The sequence below is a fragment of the Lytechinus variegatus genome, chromosome 15 (genome assembly GCF_018143015.1).
Source record: "Lytechinus variegatus isolate NC3 chromosome 15, Lvar_3.0, whole genome shotgun sequence".
Classification (NCBI taxonomy): Eukaryota; Metazoa; Echinodermata; class Echinoidea; order Temnopleuroida; family Toxopneustidae; genus Lytechinus; species Lytechinus variegatus.
In genome coordinates, this window is record NC_054754.1 from 26988555 (window position 1) to 27007081 (window position 18527).

The 18527-nt window shown below is 37.4% G+C and overlaps 1 protein-coding gene across 1 annotated transcript in view; it reads left to right on the forward strand.

Annotated features, from left to right (window-relative positions):
- LOC121429226 overlaps nucleotides 1-18527 on the forward strand; it is a 45107-nt gene that overhangs the window by 14594 nt on the left and 11986 nt on the right. The window contains exons 5-8 of the mRNA XM_041626186.1: nucleotides 10456-10880; nucleotides 15368-15475; nucleotides 15854-15986; nucleotides 16231-16347. Coding sequence (XP_041482120.1) covers nucleotides 10456-10880; nucleotides 15368-15475; nucleotides 15854-15986; nucleotides 16231-16347 — 783 coding nt within the window. The remainder of the gene's footprint in view (nucleotides 1-10455; nucleotides 10881-15367; nucleotides 15476-15853; nucleotides 15987-16230; nucleotides 16348-18527) is intronic.

Consider the following 18527-nt stretch of genomic DNA (forward strand, 5'->3'; position numbering starts at 1 on the left):
TGGCGGCCCCTTCCTCCCCCAGGCGATCATAAGTGCCTTAAATGCATGTTAAATTATCTTATTTCATAGGCACATGAATCAGGGGCGGATCCAGCCTTCGCCAATAAAGGGGCCCGGAATTTTTTTTAGCCATATTTTCCCCGATCGGCCGCTCGAAGATGTTTGTTTTTTCGTTTGTTTCTTTGAAGGGCGCAGTCCTATAAGTCACTTCTTAGCTTTATTCTTTAAATCAACATAAATGCATGATATCATAATCCTTATTTTTTAATGCCTGCACGAAGCGCGAGCAATTATTTTTTGAAATTGTATGTATTTTTTCCTAAAATTTGAACATTCTGAAAAAAAGATGTGCCATCAATAATTACTGCGAACGCGAAGGGCGAGTAGAAATTTGCGATAAACGTTTTGAACTGATCGGAAAGGTAGGCCTACCAGTCCTGTTAAAGACTGCATACAGTTAGCCATGAAGACGTTATATATTTCAACAATCAAGTAATGCGAGCGCGAAACGCGAGCTGAAAAAATTTGACATTTCTACATAAAGAATGGAAAATCTTTAATCATTTTTTGTAATCATGAACAGGATAGCTATACAGTATAACTTAACAATTGATGCGAGCGCGAAGTCAGGGCGGAAAAATTCTAGATTTAGACCTAGAACGGGACACTCTATTCATGTTTCCTAAATCATGAAAAAAGATGATCTTCCTACATTAATAATGCGAGCGCAAAGCGCGAGCAGAAAATGTTTGTATACGTTTTGAACTGATCGAAAAGTGCCTTTTAAGGACTGCTTGCATTTAGCCATGAAGACATTACATATTTCATCGATCAAATAATGTGAGCGCGAAGCGCGAGCTTAAAATTTTTGACTTTTCTACATAGAGAATGGAAAACTTTAATACAATATACTTATTACAGAAAAAAGCAATTCGAATCTGTACTGATTCCCAATATTTATCACACACAAATCCGCTATTCCATAAACTAAAGACTCTAACCGTATTTGACATAAAACACTTCAAAGTTTACTACTTATGTTTAAGTACGTAAATAACATGCTCCCACCTTCATTCCACAATTTTATACTCTGAATACATCTATTCATTCATACCCTACCCGTAACTCTTCAAATTTCCATTTAATCAACCCCAAACTGCTTATTGTGCAGAGATCTATAAGCACCATGGTCCAGACTTGTGGAACTCTCTTCCAGCAGAGTCTGTAAAACAATCTTCCTCTCTTCACTCATTAAGGCAAACGTTAAATCTATGTTATTATTAGAATATTTGAAGTAAAATTTCTGTGTCGTATCCTTTTTATCGTGAATTTATTCCTCTTTCGATTTAGTCATTACCAATATCTTCATCATGACCACCATCATCTCCATGGCCTTCATCATCATCATCATCATAACATCATCATATCACCGTCACCCTCAGCTTTATCATCTTCATCTTCACACTATAATATTGCATGAATTCACGGTTCGTATTTGAAAATATAATCTGCTTATGATGACAATCCTCCTGCAAATTGTGAATATCATATAGTTAATCATTTTTGTCTGGAATTATTTTTTAGTACTCTTTATTTGATTCATGCCAAAAATGCTAACATATTATGTTATGAAAAATGTATTATACAAATGTTATGGATGCAGAAGAAAACAATAAATTAAATCAATTGACGCGAGCGCGAAGTGCGAGCGGAAAAATTATAGATTTAGACCTAGAACGGGACACTATTCATGTTTCCTAAATCATGAAAAAGATGAGTAAGAGGGGATCTTCCTATATTAATAATAGAAGCGCAAAGTGCGAGCAGAAAATGTTTGTATACGTTTTGAACTGATCGAAAAGTGCCTTTTAAGGACTGCTTGCATTTAGCCATGAAGACATTACATATTTCACAATCAAATAATGCGAGCGCGAAGCGCGAGCCTAAACAAAATCGAGATTTCGACCTTGAACGGGATACTATATTCATGTTTTGTAAATCATGAAAGGGATGAGAAAGGGGATCTTCCTCCATTAATAATTCGAGCACAAAGGGCGAGCAGAATTTTTTGATATTGTGATCTGAAACTGGATAACTGAATGGAAATGCTCGCGCGTGTTTCAGATTTAGACCTATAATCTAGGCATTCTACATAATCTTTTCTCATAAAAATAAATGCGAGCGCGAAGCGCGAGCTTAAAATATTTGATATTCCGATCTGATATTTCAAACACTTTGTAGGAAACTTGTAAGGTGGATATAAATCGCACTTGATAAAGAGCTGATATGTTTCATTATTACTTTAATTTTGAGACATAGGACCTTGACATCCTTAGGACAAGTTATTATATGAATATGATGACTATATATCTTCCTATTCATCTTGCGCGAGATTAAACAAAAGGGACAATTTTATTATTCAATTGATATCTTAGTATTAATGCATGATGAGGGCGCGGAATCTGATGATATTATGGCCTGCACACTGTACATTTCAAGCACCTTTTTATTATGAAGAGGATGCATCATTAATTGGTTGATATATTTTTAACCATTAATGCGAGCGCAAATCGCGAGCCGAAATTTTTGATAAACTGTCATGAAAAGGGGATTTTAAGTAGTTTGTTATACAATCAATATTGAGACATACATAACCCGTCAATCAAAATGCAAGCATAGCAGTGCTAGCTGATGCGTTTTGACAATCAGACCTGAAAAGGGATATTTTGGAAACTTTATGGAATACATGAAAATAATAGGTACCTGATAAATCAAAATCGCGAACGCACAGCGCAATTGGAAAATGTTAATATACAGACCATAAAACTGACATTTTTACAGAGCACTTTTTAAAATTCAATATGTAAATCACAAAAATTAATGAAAGTTCGATTTCCAAAGAGAAATATGTTTTGTATACTGACTTCCAAACTTGATATTTAAGCTCCATGTTGAACAAGATATGTGGATCACTTAACAGGAGATGCGAGCGCGAAGCGCGAGCGAAAATTTTATATAGTGACATGAAATATATTTTCCAAGTCTTCCTCTCATCTTATTTTATTTTCTTTTTCTCTTTTTTCCTTCCTTTTTCTTTCTTTCCCCTTTTTTTTGCTCTACCAATAGGGGGGCGCGGGCGCCTCGGGCCCCCACCTGGATCCGCCTATGCATGAAGAAGAGGCAATCGAATAATGGTTTTATAATGATGCGTTCATGAATAAATGTAATATCACTTTAAAAGTAATCAATGCGAGCGAGAAACTCGAGCGATTTCTATTTTAACCATTTGATGCTCTCAATTTCGTTTAATTTCTCATCAGAGAAGGCCCTGCTAGAATTATGTGAGCGGGAGCCAGGCGCGGATCCAGGATTTCTTAGGGGGCCCTAATTTCAAGTCAAGTAATAATCGTGCCGAAATATTGACTCCCATTGTCGAATGTGTAATGTCTAGTTCAGTTACTTCTCACAGAAACCTCTCTTGCATTGTAGGCATTCTTCGTTCTTGTGGGTACTCCCATTTTTTTTCTTTTCTACTTTTTGTTTCAGGGGTTGAAAAATCTTACGGGGATGACGCCCCTGTATCGCCGCGTATGAAAACTGGTTGTGCAATAACTAAATTGCATATTCTACATGAAAGAAAATTGATATTTTATTTTGGGTAAGATATTCTTGAAAAGATATAAATTCACATGCTTTTTAATATATAGTTGAGGTAGACTCAGAAGTCAGCACTCAGCATGCACTGCCTATACTTAGATCTGTAAGTGTTTGGATATATTATATAATCTTTTGTTATTCGCTTGAAATCCATTAAAAAAAGTGAGTTGTCTGGTCAATCCTAATCAACAAACATTGGCTCTTCCGCTCGTGCAACAATCATATAAAGTATCAAAAGGTTATGTATCTTATAATCTTGCTCAAATTTTATATACTCCAAATAGATTTTCAAAAGAAACAGAATGCGTGTAAACGGTGTATATAAATTAAGATACTAAAGATAAATATAATGTAAAAATATTCTTTATTGTCAGTGTCTTTAAAAATATGAAAACAATGCTCTTAAGTTCGCATCATTTTGGACTATAAGTTCTTATCTCTCTCTTTCATACAATACTAGTGAAACATGAATTCCAAGGTCCCATGTATCTTGTATACATCAACTATTTCAAGATGTAACAATAAATGTAAATGATAGCAAATGCAGTTTAGGCCTGAGTAAATCCACGTAATATATAGTTTCAGTGGAATTCGTTTTAAAAAAATAAAACGTGCTTTCCCACTGTAGGTTGGAAACAAAAAGGTGTATCATCAACTGTATATAGCTGTCTTTTACGCATTACTACATGAAACAAAAATATAGGAACGATATAAACCATAGAGTTATTTCATTTATTTGAGTATTTGACGATTCGTCAAAAAATATAACACGCATCCGAAACTTTCACCATTACAATGAAAGTTTCATTTATTCTTTTACATATTGCACACTAAGAAATAAAGGTTCAAAATTGAACCCCGAAAGGTTGATGCAAAATCAGCACCCTATGGATTAAAAAATTGAACCCCTAATTTGGGGTTCAAAAATATTGAACCCTGCGGTTGGGGTTCATTTTTGCACCCTGCGGGTTCAAAACTGCACCCCTAAATTTCAAATTGAAAACCTAGGGGTGCAGTTTTGAACCCGCAGGGTGCAAAAATGAACCCCAACCGCAGGGTTCAATTTTTGAACCCTTAGGGTGCTGATTTTGCATCAACCTGTTGGGGTTCAATTCTGAACCTTTATTGCTTAGTGTGTGCTAGTAAACTTCAAAATTTCTGTAAATAATATCTATCAATATATCCATCAGTGTTGTAGTCAAGGCTCAAACCTCCAAGGTCAAGGCTTTAATACCCAAGACCAAGGCTTCAATCCCCAAGGCCAAGGCATGGAACCCCAAGGCCTAAAAACCTGAAGGCCAAGGCATTTCAAACTTTCAATATATGGAACAATGAGCCAACAACAAGGCGGCAGTTCGAATATCAGTACGGCGCCCCTACATGTAGGTCGATCATCAATTTGCCCCCCCCCCCCCGTTCGAACGTCAATTCGGCCCCCAGTTCGAACATCATTTTCGCATCCCTTTGAACTCAATTTGCCTTCCCTAGTTCGAATATCATTTCGCCCCCCCCTAGCTCGAGTATCAATATTGCGCCCCCTAGTTTGAACATCAATTCGGCGCCCCCTAGTTCCAACATCAATTTGGTGCCCCTACGTCGAACATCAATTCGGCCCCCCTCCCTAGTTCGAGTATCAATTTTTTTTTCCAAATTCTTTTACACCCACAGTAGGGTGTTTTATTCAATAAACAATCAGTTTACATGTACATCTGCTTTCACAATCAATAAGGCTTCAGTTTACATTTGTTTTCAGTCAATGTACAGAAATAATCAGATAGTGAGTGTTTAACAGTATTACAACAATAACTGATAATATACCGTCTTATTATGAAATAAATCATTTACAGTACCAAAAGCAAAAACATAGCTCTAATTTATGTAGAAAACGAGAGATATAGATGCAAAATTGGATCTCGCAAAACCGTTGAAAAATCTTTTCGACATTAGTCGAAAAGATTAATAAAATTTGACCAACAATTTTTCAAAAGATGCTTGCTGCATATTTTCACATGAAATAGCTTTTTCGTACAAAAAATAATTCATTAACTCGTTGAGGATTTTCTGTGGCATAAGACGAATTCCAGCTAATTTGATTTTATATATCATCCATTTTATCCAAATAATCAGTGTATTTAAGGCTCTATTATACTTAATGGGAGTAATTCCAAAATGGGAGTAATTTGAGTATCAATTTGGCGCCCCCACTTCGAACATCATTTCGGCGCCCTCCTAGTTCGAATATCAATCAGCGCCCCTACATGTAGGTCCAACATCAATTTGGCGCCCCTAGTTGAACATTAATTTGGCGCCCCTACATGTAGGTCGATCATCAATTCGGCCCCCCCCCGTTCGAACATCAATTCGGCCCCCAGTTCGAACATCATTTTGGCATCCATTCGAACTCAATTTGCCTTCTCTAGTTCGAATATCACTCCCCCCCCCCTAGCTCGAGTATCAATTTTGCACCCCCTTAGTTCGAACATCGATTCGGCCCCCTCCCCAGTTCGAGTATCAATTTGGCGCTCCAACTTCGAACATCATTTCGGCGCCGTCCTAGTTCGAATATCCATTCGGCGCCCCTACATGTAGGTCCAACATCAATTTGGCGCCCATAGTTGAACATAATAATTTGGCGCCCCTAAATGTAGGTCGATAATCAATTCGCCCCCCCCCCCCCCGTTCGAACATAGATTCGGCCCCCAGTTCGAACATCATTTTGGCATCCCTTCGAACTCAATTTGCCTTCCCTAGTTCAAATATCATCCCCCCCTAGCTCGAGTATTAATTTTGCGCCCCCCCAGTTCGAACATCGATTCGGCGCCCCCCTAGTTTGAGTATCAATTGGCGCCCCCCTAGCTCGAACATCGATTCGGCCCCCCTCCCCAGTTCGAGTATTAATTTGGCGCCCCCAGTTCGAACATAATTTTAACATCCCTTCGAACTATATTTCGGCGCCCTCCTAGTTCGAATATGAAGTCGGCGCCCCTACATGTAGGTTCAACATCAATTTGGCGCCCCTATAGTTCGAATATCGATTCGGCGCCCCTACATGTAGGTCGATCATCACTTCGCCCCCCCCCCGTTCGAATATCAATTTGGCCCCCAGTTCGAACATCATTTTGGCATCCCTTCGAAGTTTATTTTGGCGCCCTCCTAGTTCGAATATCAAGTCGGCGCCCCTACATGTAGGTCTAACATCAATTTGGCACCCCTAGTTCGAATATAGCATTTCGCCCCCCCCCCCTAGCTCGAGTATCAATTTTGCGCCCCTACGTCGAACATCAATTCGGCCCCCCCCCCGTTCAAACATCAATTCTGCCCCCAGTTCGAACAGCATTTTGACATTCCTTCGAACATCATTTCAGCGCCCTTTTGGTTCGAACATCATTTTCTTTCCTCCTCTTCCTCCTTTATTTTTCTTCTCGTCCTTCCCCCTCTTCCTCTCCCCTTTTCTTCTCTTCTTTCCCCTATCTCTCTTTCTTTTTTCTTCTCGCCTTTCTTCCCTCTTCTTTTTTCTCCTTTTCCCCTCTTCCTCTCTCTTTCCCCCCTCTTCCACCTTTTTTCTCCCCTCCCTCCCTTTTCTTCTCTTTCTTCCCCCTTTCTTTCCCCTCTTCTTTTCCCCCTTTTCTTCTTTTCTTTCCCCTCTTTTTTTCTTTCCTCCCTCTTCCTCTCTCTCCTTTTCTTTCCCCTCTTCCTCTTTTTCTTCTCCCTCTCCCCCTCCCTTTTCTTCTCTTCCTTTTCCCCTTTTCTTCCCCCTTCTCTCTCTTTTTCCTCTTTCTTCCCTCTTCCTCTCTTTCCTTTTTTCTCCTTTTCCTTTCCCTATTCCTCCCTCTTTCCCCCTCTTCCTCTTTTTTCTTCTCCTCCCCCTCCCTTTTTCTTCTCTTCCTCCCCCTCTTCCTCTTTTTTCTCTTTCTTTCCCCTCTTCTTCTCCTTTTTTTTCTTTCCCTTCTTCTTTTCTTTCCCCTCTCTTTTTTCTTCTCTTCTTTCCTCCCTCTCCCTCCTCCTTTCCTCTTTTTTTCTTCCCTTCTTCCTTTCTTCTTTTCTTTTCCCTCTTCCCCTCTTTTTCTCTTTCTTTCTTTCCCTCTCTCTTTTTTTTAGCCGAAGGGAGGGGGGCAAGGCCCCCTCGGCCCCCCATGGATCCACGCCTGTCTGTAGGTCTCTAGCACATGTGCAAGTGTTGTACGACCACCAGTCGACTAAATGTTGTGCCACCTCTCGCACCAAGTCGTACAACGTTGAACAACACTCACACGATGATCGCCCGACCGATGGTACGACCTGATGCGAGTGAATCAATCGTATTTGATCGTGTTGGATTTTGAACATGTTCAAAGTTCAGATGCGACCAGTCACGACCACCTTACACCACCTCGAGTTCGTGCGATCGTCTACAACGACTGCGAGTGCTCGCAAGACACCAAGGGATCGATCGTGCAACAATAAGAAAAAACTGTTGCAGGTGGTCGTAAACAGGTCGTACGTCAATTGTGAAAGGGGCTTTATCGAACGTGCAAAGCGCGAGCGAAAAAAATATATCGTGGCATGAAATATTTTTTTGGAAAGTCCTCCCTTCACCTTATTTTATTCACTCGTGTTCCTCTAATTTTTCCTTCTCTTTTTCCCTTTTTTAACTTTTGCTCCGCCAATGGGGGGGGGGGGTCCTCGGGCCCCTAGATCCGCCTATGCCTTGTTAACAAAGTAACGTATACGTATCAAATTACTGTTTTACGAAAGACATGTTCCATCTTTTAATTACTCCCTTTAATCTACCCTTTCTGTATATGCCTAACATAAGGAGAGGGAGGGGTATCAGGCATTTTTATCATATGTTTGTATACACTGATTTTTTATGATTTCATGTAATTCAGCATTTTGCTGCAAATTTGATTTCCTGAAAATGAATATAATTTAATCCATATCTATTGGGCAGAAATGTTCAAAATTATTATATTTCATGTCTGAGCTTACAGAAAAAGTTAACCATTTTCGTTGTAAACAAAGCATTGTGATTGATAAAACGTTCTCATGTTTTAGCTTATCGATACGATAAGGCTACTCTGTGCTGTGATTTTCTTTCCAATTAGCCTAGTCAGATTTACAATGTTGACATAAAAAGAATCTATTATAGTACATTTTCTCCATGCCTTTAACTTATTATTTTCTAGTAAAGGGATGTAGATTGTGAAAAACGGAAAAAGAACAATCCCCCCAGAAGGTCCTGATTACAATGCAACAAATAATACGCAAACTATAGGACCAATTAATATTTTGCATTGTAGCATATTATGTTCAAAGTTATGATGCTCTAATTTCTAAACTTATAGGGCTACATTTTCCCTGTAAACAAAGCAAATTAACTTTTCTGAGCTTTACTTTAAACACTTTATAAAGTGCCAGGGATAATTGTAACATTGTGAAAAAACAGAGATAAGAAGAGAAAAGCGAAGCCAAGAGAGAGAGGGAGAGAGTGAAGAAGAAAAATAAAGAGGGGAAAGAAAAGGGGGAAGCATGGCCCCTTCGACCCTTTTGATACGTTTTTTTTTATCTACGTTCAGTGTGCTTATTTACTTTCTCCCCTTGCATTTTTCTTTCCCTTTTTTTCTTCTTCTGTGACTTTCTCCCTCTCCCCTTACTATTATTTTCTTTGTACATCTCTTTTTTTTTGGGGGGGGGTGGCCACATTTGGAAATATTTTTTTTTATCTTAGCATAGGTATTCGTCGTTGAAATGTTTAATAGCCAGAGGCAGGCCTATATTATTTTCTTAACATATAAAATGACAGCTAAAGCACAATTACATATTTGTCCAGAAAAAACATTACTCTCCAACTAAAAAAAAAAACGGTTATCAAGCTGTAGAATGTTCCACGAACCTTATTATTTGCTTACACTCGAACCGCATGGGCAGCGATGAAATGCTCATGCTCTGTACACAGCTTATCATGAGAGCTTCTTTCTGCTCCGAATGGGATCCTTTGTTACATTTTCCGCGTGTTACAGTTGTCCCCTTATATAATGTTACTTTTTTTGACACCTATTAAATTTCTTTTCATCTTGCAAGGAAACTTGTATCTCCTTGTTTTGACTATATCCATCTGTCTGGTCCCAGGAGGGGGGGGGGGGGCACTTCCATTGACGAGTGGATACCATGCGCGACCATGGGGTCTCGAAAAGCACTCTAAACACGTATTTTCCATATTCTGAAAATGCACCCCTTAACAAGTATTGGCGTCTGAAACCCTACCCTTAACAAGAATTGGAAGCAAAATTATACTCTTGGCAAGTATTCCCTTAATTGACCCCCTAAACAAGTAAAGCGACATATTTCATTATCACTGTCGTCGGTTTTACCTTTACCTGATTGGGTTTAGTACAGCCCCACCTCCCACAAAATCGCACTCTAAACACGTACGTTTTGACTTTTGGGGCAAAAAGTACATCCCTTTATAAAACAAAATAGTCTTAATTTTTTACACCCTCGGAAATTTGACCCTATAATCACGTAGTTTTCCTAGCGAAAATTGATATCTTGAAATAGACATCCTTTTTTACGTGTTTTGGGGGTCGCGCATGGTCCACTCCTCAATGTAAGTGCCTCCCCCCGCGTTCTGGTCACATAGCTGTGTAAGACATTGAAACCGCACAGGAAGTCGATCCTTTTTAAGATGATAAGCAAAAGCTACATTATAATTTTTTCAGACAATATCTGTCCCAGCTGGGTGTCTTGTTTTATTATTAAGATCTTTGTTCTAATTCATCAAAATCTTAAGTTTATTATATATTGTATCTAAAACAACAGTCCAAACACTCATCATTCCACTCGCTCAACTCCGACGACAAGATGCGAGAGGAAGACCGGGGTATTTTTGAAGATGGTACTAACTACAACGGACTCGAACACTACTACCATCCTGGACCCATCGAAAATTTGGCGAACAACAGTAGTACCAGTCAACCCAATTTGCTATACCAGGATACATACTCGGTTATCAACGACCACGACCGTCAATCCGTCTCAAATGTGGACAATCTTGGAATGAGGAGCGATAAGAATGCGAGATTCCATCTCGGTGGAGAGTCCGTGCCACCAGAACTTCCCAAGAGAGATTACAGGAATCGTACACCGCGAGAAGTTCAAGCTGGGGTTCTGGTGAAGAAACAATCTTCTAAAAAACAAAGGGCACCAAAACCACCTGATCGTGAGCCTATTGACGTTTACATCACGTGAGTGTAAAACGAGTGCATGCGCAAACGTCACATTTACTAATAGTCCAGGACAGACCTCATATATATACAATATTTGTTGATGGTTTCATGGTCAATTCGAGGGTGCTGATTACGAATCTGAATGATGCCATTCGTGTAACCTTGAGCATTTTCCAAAAATTTGCAAAATCCAACATGGCCGCCAAAATATGCAAATTACCCAAATTACCCATTAAAAACATAAAATTGTCCACATGTTGGTTGTAAAATGTATGTATTTGTGTTGCAGGAGTGAATTACTCTCTGAAAATACAATATTTGAGATTTTTTTTTTCTAGATAATCAAAATGGCCGCCATAGACCTTTGTATTTTATATTATGTACAAAATGAATGGGGAAAACTACGCTTCACAAAAGTGAGCACTAAATGCAAGTAATTGTGATTTTTAGTGAAATAATGGATGAAAACATGGTTGCAAACGAAATGTATCATTTGTTATGTCATGTATGTAACAAATGAAGCATTTTAATATTCAAAAAGCCACCAATGCCCTGACAGTATAATGTTAATGGGGACAAAAGAAAAATCACAAGAGTGAGTACTAAAATGCATATTACCAGTATAGTGGAATACTGGCTAAAAACACAATTTTTACGAAATATAAGTGCAATTTATGTGATAAATGCTGTATTTTGACATTCAAAATGGCCGCCATAGGCCCATTATACATCATTAGGTACAATACGATTGGAGAAATTAATTTTCACAAGGGTAAGAACTATTAAATGCATGTAATTGTGATTACCCAGTAAAATGATGTCTGAAAACGTGTTTTCTAGCGAAACATCATTTCTTTTGCCATGCATGAGATGAAATAAAGAATGTCCCCTATAGGCCCTAACAGTATTATCTACAATGTAAATGGACACATGTAATTTTGTAAGAATTTGGATTGACTTGACTATGAAATCCTGTTGTATGATAAAACATTTGAAAACATGATTTTTATGAAATCATGATTTTTATGAAATTTCTTTTGCCATGTAAGTGATAAATACTGTATTTTGACATTCAAAATGGCTGATACAAGCCCTAACTAAATTATGTAACCTGCGTATGGGAATCTACTTTTTACAACTAGTGAGAATCATAAAATGCATGTAACTGTGATGCATGAGTAAAAATATTGTCTTAAACATGATTTCGGAATAAATACATCACTTATTGGTCATAGGGGTAATGAATGCTGTACTTTAAAATTCAAAATGGCTGCCATAGGTCCTAAAAGTATCATGTAGCCTACATTGTAATTTGGGACATATAATTGTGACAGAATTTGGATTTGCTTGACTATAAATATTGCAAATAATTGTGATGTAAGAGTGAAATATTGTCTAAAACCATTGTTTCTAACGATGTATTATTGGTGCATTTAAGGTAATAAATGCTGCATTCTGAAATAGAAAATGGCCGCCATGGGCCATTATTGTATAAGCCTGTTCACGGTTGTAAACTGCGCACGAGCAGAAAAAGGTCATTTGAGATAAACCATGAAGGTGGCTTTCAAATTCACTGACATAGGCATTTGTGATTTGATGATTATTCATGTATTCCTTTCACAATATTCATTTATCACATCCGAGCTGAAGAGTAATGAAAAGAGCCTTCATAATCACTGGTATTTGATAGTAGCCTAAACAATAGTCAAATGTGCCAAAGGCAGACAATAAAACAGATTTTTAAAGGGCAATCCAGCCTTGGCCATAAAATGTTATGTTGGGAAGGAGAAAAATAAACTAAACAGAATGGTGAAAGTTTGAAAGAAATCAAACAAGCAATGAGAAAGTTATAGCTGCTTTAAAATTTAGATCACTAATACTATGTAGATTTCAAATTGGCAACTGTGTAAGTAAATTATGACAAGGGGCAAGGACAACTTTCTTATAGGCCATGTACTTTATTATCAGGGATTTGTGGTTTTCTCCTAAGTACCCATTCCCCTGGGGCAGTAATCTAAATATAGCCCAGGTTGTATATTGTAGTATGTCCTCATGAAAGAAAAATATAATTTGAAATAAAACTTTTGGGAAAAATGACAGTTTAGCCATAATATGTATTGGAGTACATGGAAGAGTAGTCCTTGCCTTACATCACTATGACATCACATATGCGGCCAATTTGAAGTCTCCATGGGTATAGTGATTACCAATATTTACAACTTTTAAAAATTCATAACTTTCTTGTTGTTTGTCCAATATTGTTCAAACTTTCACCTATCAACTTGTCTGATTTTTCTTTTCCTTATAAAAACAAGTTTTTATTTTCCTTTTAAAAACAAGTTTTTATTTGGGTTGGATTCCCCTTTAAACTTTATCTCTGATGTACTAGTCTATACAATGCCTTTTGTTCTTAGAATTTGAATACTCTACCGGTAGAGCTTACGCAACATCTACATTTGAAAATGATAGTGCTTATCCTAATGAAAAATCACAAAGGTCATTTGAGAAAAGTTGATCATGAGCTAACCGTGAACTGGCTTATTATTACAATTTGAATGAGGACAGATAATTTTTTTAAATGGCATATGGTGGTCATTTTGAATTTTAAAATATAACTTTATCACCTAAATTTTTGATATGTTATATTTCGTTAGTAATCATGTTTTCAGACAATATTTCACTCACACAACACCATTTGGTCAAGCAAAGCCAAAATCTGTTAAAATCATTTCTCCCCATTCACATTGTACATAATAGGCCTACTGTTGGGGCCTGCTAAAATTCATTATTTTTCACCTACCTGGCAGACGAACTGATATATCTTGTTATTAAAGTAAGAGGGTCGTGGGTTCGAATTTATCCACATTGTGCTGCACTCGACCCAGGTGAGGTGAATGGGTACCCGGTAGGAAGAAATTCCTCGAGCGCCCGATCAAGGTAGCCGTGCTAAAGCCGGGGTAATAATAGCAGGGTCCGCTGGGAGAACAGTTTTCGGAACTGAAGTGGCTACCCTGGGTAAATATGCCGCTGCTATTATTATTATAAAGTAAGCTTTCAGACAATAGTTTACTCATTGATCACAATTACGTGCATTTACGGTGCTCACTCGTGTGAAAATTTATGTCATTGTACATAATACAATCAATGTCTATGGCGGCCATTTCGAAAGTCAGTATAAAACACAAACTTTAAACCTGAATGATATATTTCATTAAAATTTTTTTTTAGACAGTATCCCATTTATTCATCACAAATAAATGTATTTCAGTGTACACTCTTGTGATTTCTTTGATCCTCTTCCGGGCCTTTGGCGGCCATTTTGAATATCAAAATACAGCATTTATCACAATCATACATGGCATATTAAATAATATATTTCATTAGCAATTGTGTTTTTAGTCAGTATTTCACTCGATTCTCATAATAATATGCATGTTAGTGCTTACTCTTGCGATTTTTGTTAGCCTTTTTTGCCATGGCCAGTGGCAGCTATTTTTTAATATCAAATACAATAATTCTGGCATACATGACATAATAAATGGTATACCATGTTAGCATTTGATGATTTTCACACATAACTTCGTCCATAGATCACAATTACTTGCAGTTTAGTGATCATTTTTGTGAAAAATTAATTTTCCCTATTCATATTGTACATAATAGGGTATAATGAGGTCTGTGGCGGCCATTTTGAATATCAAGAAATAAATATTTTGTCTAGAAATGTTTTTTTTCAAAAAAGGGCTTATTATAAACACTCGGGTTCGTAATCACTCGGGTCGCGTTCGAAATCACTCGGGTTCTGGATTTTGGCGATTTTGATTTTTTATTTCGGTGTAATTTTTTTCTAACAGTGTCTTCAATGGGACAAAAATGCTGGGAAAATAAAATGAAATTGAAATTCGAGGTTCGTTTTAAGCCGGCAATTAAGTGCGTTAAAAAGAATGTACTCGACTATTATATATACACTCGGCAAAAAAGTTCTTGGACACTTATAAAAGTTAACATATTCCATATATATATTTGATTAAAGGCAAATTATTGTATGTCAACATGACCAGACAATATTCCTCTTCCAGTATGACATGACACTTTCATGTGAACAGTCATGCATGGGTGGTTAAATGCTTTAAACAATAGCAATGTCAGTAAAAGAAAATAATAAGCCCAATGAAGGGATGCCCGCCCCTTCTATCACTTCAAAAAATGCCAATTGTACATGTAACTAAAATGTAAGAGAACTGCCATCTGTGCCCTCTCTATTTCTGAATCTGCTATATTCACCCTTCTATTTTAGAATCCTGGATCGCTACTGATCTGATATGAACATTGGGATTCTTCTTGATGAAAAGGGGAATTTTTAGAGTACTGAGGCAATTAAGTTAAAATCACTGTACGCGAAGTTCTCCGCGTATACTGGGAAGGAGGGGTACTTGTCATCTTTGTGAAGTAACTACAGCACAATGGTTTTACAATTTATTTTTGTTTCTTTTGCTATTATACAGGCGTTTTGGAAATGAGCTCTCTAAACGCGATGGCGTTATTGTCTCTGTAAACAAAACTGACCTATCACCCAAAACTATCAAGTTGGTGTGCATTGCTGATTGCATCTGGTGAGCTTCTTTTACCCTCATTTGTGTTAAGATTGATATTCCATAACTGACTTTTATAAAAATTACTGTTTTCGAATCAGTTTAATTCAGTGACTTCCATTAATCTTACAAAAATCACAATTTTTTACAAGAATTAGTTGTCGATCGTCCAATAAAACGCCCTATAATATGAATATACCCAGATAGTATGCGCTCATAAACAGTTATTGTTTATATCTGGGGGCTAAGAATGACATCTTTCTTGTATTGTTAAATTCTGAGATTCATAAGTATCATAGGAAGAATATATTTTTGATCGATAACCAGACTGGTAGGGCTAAATGGCAGGTATTTTACCAAAGATGATATGGGTCAAACAATCTGTTTTCACCAAACTAGCATCGCTGCACTACCGGGTACCAAACTGCGCTCCTCGCTGCATATCGATGACGTCATAGTGAAAGTAAATCAACAAACGGTCTCCTCTATAGAATTCTGCTACAAACTCTTCGGAACAACTGACGAAAATAAGGTAAAAAGTGATGAAGCTTGATAGGGCACCCGCACTAGTTGAAATTACCTGATCATATTGATTTACAAATTTTGTGTTGAACATCTACGATTTCTTTTTAATCCATCATCTTCTGAAATTGCAGAAATTATATCATACTGACTGAAAGAGTAATATGATTAATGTCCGTGTTCCAATGCTTCGTTAAGTAAAGTTTAAATCTGTTTCACGGAACAACACATTGTATATTTCTCAATACCAACAGGTGCAGCTTCATGTCAAAAGGGTACTGCATGGAATCATGTGTCACGTGACCATGTCAGCCAATGGAGATGTCGATTCTCTGGGTCTCGAATTCGGGAACCAAAGTCAAGGCAATGAGGTAGGCCCTTGAGAGGTTGCGTCTACAGCTCTTGTTATCAAGTTTGGATTGTGATTTCAAAGAGTTACCATAAAAAACACTGAACAATACTTTTTAGTTTTTAGATGATTATGAAAAATGGTGACTGTGTGTTTGATTCCTTAACTTCTGTTCCATTTTTTTTTCTTCAGATAAGACCGCTTCATGTTGGTCTTTTCTGTGACGATTTACTTTATTTCTTTTTAAAATATTATTTAAAAGGGTCGATTTACTTTTCTCGTTTACATCACGGCTAGAATTTTATGATGCATAATTACCTGTCTGGTTCATTAAAATCAATTTAAGATCAAGTACTAATAAGGGTTATTCAAGTAAGTAGAGTATGAGAATTGTAGATATTATTGATTCTTGGTCAAAATTGGTGATAATGTTCAGCTTGGACCTTTAGTGATTTAAGGCCTGTTTGCAGCACCTGTCATTTGATAAATTTAAGCTACGGTAAAAATTTTTCGTACGAACGATGTGGTCGTACAAATCTCACTGTTCGTAAGAATTCTGGAGTTCATAGGGTTTCGTAGATTGGGCGTAGATTCTTACGGCCTTCAAATCTTAAGAACAACTTAAGACCTTATAAAAACGAAATGATTTTCAGATATACAGTGCCCCAAGAATTCGTACGTTTTTTGTAAAAATGCCTTTTGAGTTATTCTTTCGTCAGACTTACGATCATCTTCCAATTTCTGTTGTCGCATCATGGCCGTACATACAACTCAAGGTACTCCTAAAAAGAATAAGTCATTCGTAAGAAGATTAAGTCAATAGTTGGATAAATTGTGTACGTAGGCCTACTCATTAAGAGTCCATTTTGAACGCCTTACAAACGCCAAGAGTTGCTCGTATGAGAACCATACGAATCTAGGTTCGTCGTTTTGATGGTTATTATGGTCACTGTAAGAATTTAAAGCTTCTTGAATTGTCTGTTAACCGTTCAAAATCTTCCGTAGTTTTACCATGTTCTTACGACGTTCGCACAGCGATTTGCAAGTTCCATACAACGTTAAAAAAACAACTTTGGACAAGAGCATCGACTAAGGTGCCAACTTATCCCTTATGAACGGTCTGAAAAGCTGGTTGTGTATGGCCTGCTTGAGAAGATCCGTTATGCTACGGTCACAAATACATTTACGTATGCTGTACGAACGATTTTTGTCTCACCTGCATAGCAGAGTGAGACTATATAGGCACACCTTTGGCGACGGCGGCGGCGTCAACATCAAATCTTAACCTAGGAAGTATATAGACCTAGTTCATGAAACTTGGCCATAAGGGTGATCTAATATTACTAAACATCCTGCCTGAGTTTCAAGTCACATGACCAAGATCAAAGGTCATTTAAGGTCAATGAACTTTGGGGTATTTGTTGAATTACCATCATAACTCTGAAATTGTATTGTTCTAGTTCATGAAATTGGAGACAAGAGTAATCAAGTATCAATGAACATCCTATGCAAGTTTCAGGTCACATTTTTTGAGGGGGCCCACATTGTACAAGCATTGCTTTTTAGTGGGTCCCTCCATTTCCTTCTCAGTTGTACTCGGGATTGAACCTCATACATTATTTGTGTCTATATCCTCTCCTCTATTTTCTCTTTCTCTCCTGTCCGCTTATCCGCCTTCCTACCGCTTATTTATTTACGGCATCAATCACATTTTTCGCGCATTATATTCTTTCCAGGTCATTATTTATATACTTTTTTCTCCTTTTATACACATCATTGAATCCAGTTTGCTTGAGTCCACGATAACATGTGTTCTACCTACGTTCAGCAGCACCCATCCATCTTCTCAGGGCATTCTCCCCTTTTTTTTTTTTTTTCGGGGGGGGGTGGTGGGGAAGGGTGGATATATTTTAGGACGGGTTGTTTTGTCCTGTACAAACTATATTTTTTGATAAATTCGTATTTATTTTGTGAGTATTATTTCTCTCTCATTTATTTTTTTTCTCATTTGATTATATATGTCTGTATTTGTACTTTGTTATTGGTTGTGTTATCTATTTTTTGAGGGACCCACATTGTACAAGCATTGCATTTTAGTGGGTCCCTCCATTTCCATCTTAATTTAGTTTCTATCGAAAAATAGTATACTTATTTAAAACCTCCAATGTGTTGCCCAAATTGTGTAAGTGTTTTTCACAACAT